We start from the raw sequence: 6,000 nt of genomic DNA, 5'->3' as shown, positions 1-6,000 counted from the left end.
ATCTTGTTTCTTTGTATTGTGAGTTATAGATATGTAGGGTATATCTGTATTCCAGACTTGTGTAGTGTTTCTGAGTGACACCCCCAGACATATTGGCATCAGCGCTGCCCAGCCTGTTCGATGGCCCATCCAGGGTCATCAGCTGTACAATGAATCCATTGAAAAGATCAAGGGGAGACACCTCTTGAGTCAGCAAGACATGCAGGGGTATGCCTGTGTACTGAGACCTCCAAGGCTTTTCCATGCCATGTGCTGTGAAGCTTGTGTTTGGGACACAGGAAGTAGAAGACACATGGGGAAAGGAATATAAAGGTCAGCTGCATCATCTCCAGTTTGTCTTCAGTCCCTCTTCCTACCTCTGGAGCAACTTCTCTACAAACTAAACCCTGGAACAAAGGACTGAATGATGTGGATGTGTACCAGAGAGCCTTTCAAGCCAGAAACTCACTAATACTGCTAAGAACCGGATGTATAGATTTCTGAATGTATCTGACTGCTTTCCCATTTTAACAACTTCCTTTTTCTTTCCTCCTTTTATAATAAACCTTTAGTTTAGATGCTTTCTTGCTTATAAACCTTTAGTTTAGATGCTAAGGACTGGCTGGCATCATAGTATTCTGGGTAAGATCCAAAGCTATACAGACCTGGTAATGTGGCTGACTCTGGGGTCAGAAGAACACTTTGTTTATGTGAGCAGAGTTTTTAAATAACCTCTCACTGTGCCGGACCTAGGTGCTGATTGGGAGTCAGAGAACTGGAATGCAGCCTGCCCTGATCTTGGCATTTTCAGTGTGGACTGCCCCAGGCACACTGGGTCACAGTAAGCACTGAAGTTAAATTAATAATGTTTTTTATGACACAGTCATATGAAATCAACTGAACTCCTTTGTTTTCTTTCATCTGAGCAGGGTTTCCAGTTTCCAAACCTCATATAATCTCCCAGCTGGAACAAGGGGACGAGCCATGGGCCCCAGACCTCCAGGGTTCAGAGGAAAGAGAGATCCTGAGAGTTCCTTGCACAGGTGAGGAAACATTAAACCAACTCAGAATCTGTAAGTGCCTGAAGGAAACATCTGGGATGCCCTACAATGCCCTTGGAAGGTTTCTCAGTTCATTATTGTCCCTAGCAGGGGTCGTATCCTCAAGGTAAATATAGCTCATGGCTTCCTGTAGACCCTAGCAGACACCAGGCAGTAGCTTCCTCCCTTCCCCCTGTGAATTTGGATGGGATGTGAGGGCCAAATTGATCCCCTCCTCTCTCCTGTTTAGGGAAGAGTTTGGGGGAGTTCAGTTCTTGTTTTTATTTGACCTCTCTCAAGCACTTGTTTTGGTTTGGCCTTCCCCTTTCCATCCCTGTCTGAGGTTTCTGTCTCTATCACAGCAGGTGACGCAATGGTATGTGAGAAAGAGGAGCAGAATTCTCAGCAGGAAAATGTTGAGCAAGTGGCTAAACACAGAGAATTATCGCAAAGATCGAAAAGGAATGTGTCGAAGAGTCATAAGCAGGGAAAATCCTGTGAGATTCTGCACATACCAGAAAGAGAGCAAGGAAACCAGCCAGAGGAGAAAGTGGGTAAATTTATTTCCTGTCGGGGAACTCAGAAGAGCGTCAAGGAAACCACAACCCAACAGGAAATCCTGAGCGGAAAGAGGAAAAATACATGCACTGAGTGTGGAAAAACCTTCACTTACAGATCAAATCTTGTTGTTCATAAGAGACTCCACACAGGGGAGAGGCCCTATGAATGCAGTGAGTGCGGGAAAAGCTTCACGAGCAGCTCAGACCTTTCTAAACATCAGAGAATCCACACAGGGGAGAGGCCCTATGAATGCTGTGAGTGTGGGAAAAGCTTTATTACCAGCTCAGACCTTTCTAAACATCAGATAATCCACACAGAGAAGAGACCCTATGAATGCAGTGAGTGTGGGAAAACCTTCACTAGCAGCTCAAGCCTTTCTAAACATCAGAGAATCCACACAGGGGAGAGGCCCTATGAATGCTGTGAGTGTAGAAAATGCTTCACTAACAGCTCAGCCCTTTCCAAACATCAGAGAATTCACACAGGGGAGAGGCCCTATGAATGCAGTGAGTGTGGAAAATGCTTCACTAGCAGCTCAGGCCTTTATCAACATCAGAGAATCCACATAGGGGAGAGGCCCTATGAATGCAGTGAGTGTGGGAAAACCTTCAATCGCAGCTCAAACCTTCTTACCCATCAGAGAATCCACACAGGGGAGAGGCCGTATGAATGCAGTGACTGTGGAAAAAGCTTCACTCGCAGATCAGCCCTCTGTGAACATCAGAGACTCCACACAGGGGAGAGGCCCTACGAATGCAGTGACTGTGGAAAAAGCTTCATTCAAAGATCAGCCCTTTCTAAACATCAGCGAATCCACACACGGGAGAGGCCCTATGAATGCAGTGAGTGTGGGAAAACCTTCTCTTGGCAATCAGCCCATGTTAGCCATCAGAGAATCTGCAAGGGAGATCAATGCCATAAAAACCTCTAGAGCAGGGGTTGGCAACCTTTCAGAAGCGGTGTGCCGAGTCTTCATTTATTCACTCTAATTTAAGGTTTCGCGTGCCGGTAATACATTTTGATGTTTTTTAGAAGGTCTCTCTCTACAAGTCTATATATTATATAACTAAACTAATGTTGTATTGTAAAATAAACAAGATTTTCAAAATGTTTAAGAAGCTTCATTTAAAATTAAATTAAAATGTTGATCTTATGCCACCGGCCCGCTCAGCCTGCTGCTGGTCTGGGGTTCTGTTCACTTAGGCCGGCAGTGGGCTGAGCGGGGCCTGCGGCCAGGACCCCAGCTGGGAAGGGTCTGTCAGCCAGAACCCCAGACCAGCAGTGGCTGAGCGGCTCAGCCCACTGCCGCTCAGGGGTTCCATCCGCTGGCTCCTGCCAGCCGGGATCCCGGCTGCCGGACCTGCTCAGCCCACTGCTGGTGTGGAGTCCCGGCCCTGCCCACATACAGTGGGTACCTACCTTCTCCCTGGTTCTGGCCCATTCTCTTACCCTCTCTGCACTGAGCTGAGGGTGGAAGTGGACCGAGCACAGGGCTGGGGGTGAAGGGTCTGGCCAGGAGCTAGAATGAGGGAGGGGGCTCAGGGTTGGGGCAGGAGGTTTGGGTGTGGGGGCACTTACCTGGGGAGCTCCCATTTGGCATGAGGGGTGCAGGTGGGAATGTGTGCGGAGGGGTGCAGGAGCTCCCGTTTGGTGCTCAGGGTGAGGATGTGCGGGGTGCATGGGATGTGGGGAGGCTGGGGATGTGTGAGGGTGCCAGGGCTGGGGTCGTGGCGGGGTGAAGGAGTCAACAGGGGGCTGGGTGGTACAGGGCTCAGGGCAGGGGCCTGGGCGGGGTGTGGAGGGGGTTAGGGCTCCAGGCAGAAGGCTGGGTGACTGCCCCCCCAAACCCCATCCTCCCTGCTCCTTGTCCCTACTACCCCCTCCTGGGACCCCACTCCCTATCTAACCCTCTCTGCCCCATGTCCCCTGACTGCCCCCCTAGGACCCTACCCCCTGCCTCTCCCCTGACTGCCCCAACCCTTATCCACACCCCGCACTCCAGACAGAACCCCCAGACTCCCATGCCTATCTAACCGCTCCCCGCCCCTGACAGGACCCCAGAACTCTGGACCCATACAACCCCCAGCTCCTTGTTCTCTGACCCCAGAAACCCCCTGCCCTAACTGTGCTCCCAGGACCCTCCTTGCTCCCTGTTCCTGACTGCCCTGTCTCCTACCCACCCCACCCCTAACAGACCCCGGGACTCCCATGCCCCATCCACCCCCTGCTCCCTGACTGCCCTCCAGAGACCCCCACCCCAACCACTCCCCAAACAACCCACCCTGCTTCCTGTCCCCTACACTATAGAAACCAGCTGCTATCAATTTTGGGGCCCTTTTCTAAGGCTTTCTCAGTAGCCGCTAAACCAGCTGATTTGCCTTTGAAGAACAGGGAAACAAAGGGCACCAAGAACTTATGTTTTTTGGATGAGCCAAGAAAAGGGAGTAGCATTGTCCCCCTTGGGTAGCCCCTGTTCAATTCCAGGTCAGAAAGCAAAACTCTTCTGCAAGAATATCCAAAAAATATTGTGTTTCACTTTACTTCATAAGTACAGTTGTGTGGCAATTAAATGATGACTCTAAAGTTTCATAAAAGCAAAGAACATTAAACAAAATAGTCTGGGAAATATGGATGTTTCTGAGAAAATGGCTTGGAATGAAGGAAGACAAAAATTGATGGGTCGAGAGAACAGGCCCTGTTTCCCCCTGGTTTGGAGCTTCTCTCACAACTACTGGAATAGCAAAGCTAAGCAAATGGGGTTCTATTGTTGCACAGGAGATTGAAGTGAGGCTATTTTCTCCAGATAGAATTAAATGGTCATGTCAGGAGTGGGATTTGAAACCACATCTCTATGCAGAGACCAGAACACCCAAGAGATAGGGAAAAAAGAGTCTTAAAACTGGCACTTTAGACCAGTCCACCATCCTCCTGCTACAAAAAACATGACTTATCAACCCTAGTTTTCATTAATAGTTGATGAACTCTTTAGGGAGGTTGAGATGGCACCTCTCTTTCAACTCCTAGAGACCTTCTACAGCACAGCTGAATTTTAGACACACTCACCCGGACCTAAAGTTACACGTTTCCTGGAGCTCCATGAGTTCTGTGGTGTTGTAATCTCCCTGCTCGCGTTTTAAGTGAACAAAAGATGGGTGCTGGCATTCTGAGACAGTAATGGTGAACCTCAAAATCCTGCCCTGGGGGCCAGACAGTTAAGCAACCAGCACCCACAACCTCTACCATGATAGCATCCTGTCTAGGAACAACTCACTGATCAATAGCTGGGGTGTGAAATCCTCATTTCTGTGTTGTTCTATCACTGTAGTCCCCATTTTCCTATTGCTTGTCTGTATAATCTCTGTCTGGTGCTGTGATTCTTTCTGTCTGCTGTATAATTAAATTGTTGGGTGTAAACCAATTAAGGTGGTGGGGTATAATTGGTTAGATAATCATGTTACACTATGTTAGGATTGGTTAGTTACATTTCAGTAAAATGAGTGGTTAGGGTATAGCTAAGCAGAACTCAAGTTTTACTATATAGTCTGCAGTCAGTCAGGAAGTAAGGGGGGAATGGGGATGGTGGTAGGGGAATTGGAATTATGTTTTCTAAGGGGGGGAATAGAAACAGGGAATGGGAACAGGGACACAGGCAAGGCTCTGGTGTCAGAGCTGGGAAGGGGGACACTGAGGAAGGAAATTGGAATCATTGCTTGCTGGAAGTTTTCCCCAATAAACATTGAATTGTTTGCACCTTTGAACTTTGTGTATTGCTACTCTCTGGTCATGCGAGAAGGACCAGGGAATGGGAGGGTGATAGGATAAACCCTCTAACAAGTACGTCTTTCAGGGTGTGAAAAACCCCAGAACCCCATGGTTAGATAGTGCTAAATGAAAGGAAAGATTGTTCTGTGAATGTAGCTATTACAGGGATGGAAAACCCCTCCAGTCACTGTAGCAATGGTCTTCGCCACAGTGCTATAGCAGGATTTTAAGTGTAGACAGCCTCAGAGCAAGACCAGATCTGGCTCCAGTTTGGCTCTGTGGATGCTCCGGCACTAAGACAACAGTAATGACAATATACTAATGCATCTGTAGCTGGCAGGATTTGAACCTGCGTGGAGAGACCCCAGTCAATTTCTAGTCCATTGCATTAACCAGCGGTAGTTGATTATTTTATCAAGAGCCAAATTTCTTGGTCAAGGTCTAGTCAATGTCTAGACACCAGAGAAAATAATAAGAAGTATATAGAAAGATTTTGCAGTCACTATGGGCATAACTATGATGATTGTTTCGTGTTTCACTCTATATATTTGGCACCACTGCCTTTCCCTTTAGTCTTGTAGTTTACCAAGGGTAAAACTAAACATCTCTTCAGATACCAGGGAGTGTTTGTGTTCATTCCTGCGAGCTACACAGGGGT

At 48.0% G+C, this 6,000-nt stretch overlaps 1 protein-coding gene across 1 annotated transcript; it reads left to right on the top strand.

The window, feature by feature from the left end:
* Positions 1–1,674: 1,674 nt before the first annotated feature.
* LOC120375788 (zinc finger protein 3-like) lies at positions 1,675–2,418 on the top strand (the record flags this gene model as incomplete). Its single annotated transcript, XM_039496719.1, has 1 exon — positions 1,675–2,418. A coding segment is annotated over one exon (744 nt), but the record flags the coding sequence as incomplete, so codon positions are not given.
* Positions 2,419–6,000: the final 3,582 nt, after the last annotated feature.

Source organism: Mauremys reevesii, linkage group 12 (assembly GCF_016161935.1).
Source record: "Mauremys reevesii isolate NIE-2019 linkage group 12, ASM1616193v1, whole genome shotgun sequence".
In the NCBI taxonomy this organism is placed as follows: Eukaryota; Metazoa; Chordata; order Testudines; family Geoemydidae; genus Mauremys; species Mauremys reevesii.
This window is presented reverse-complemented; position numbering and strand designations above follow the sequence as displayed.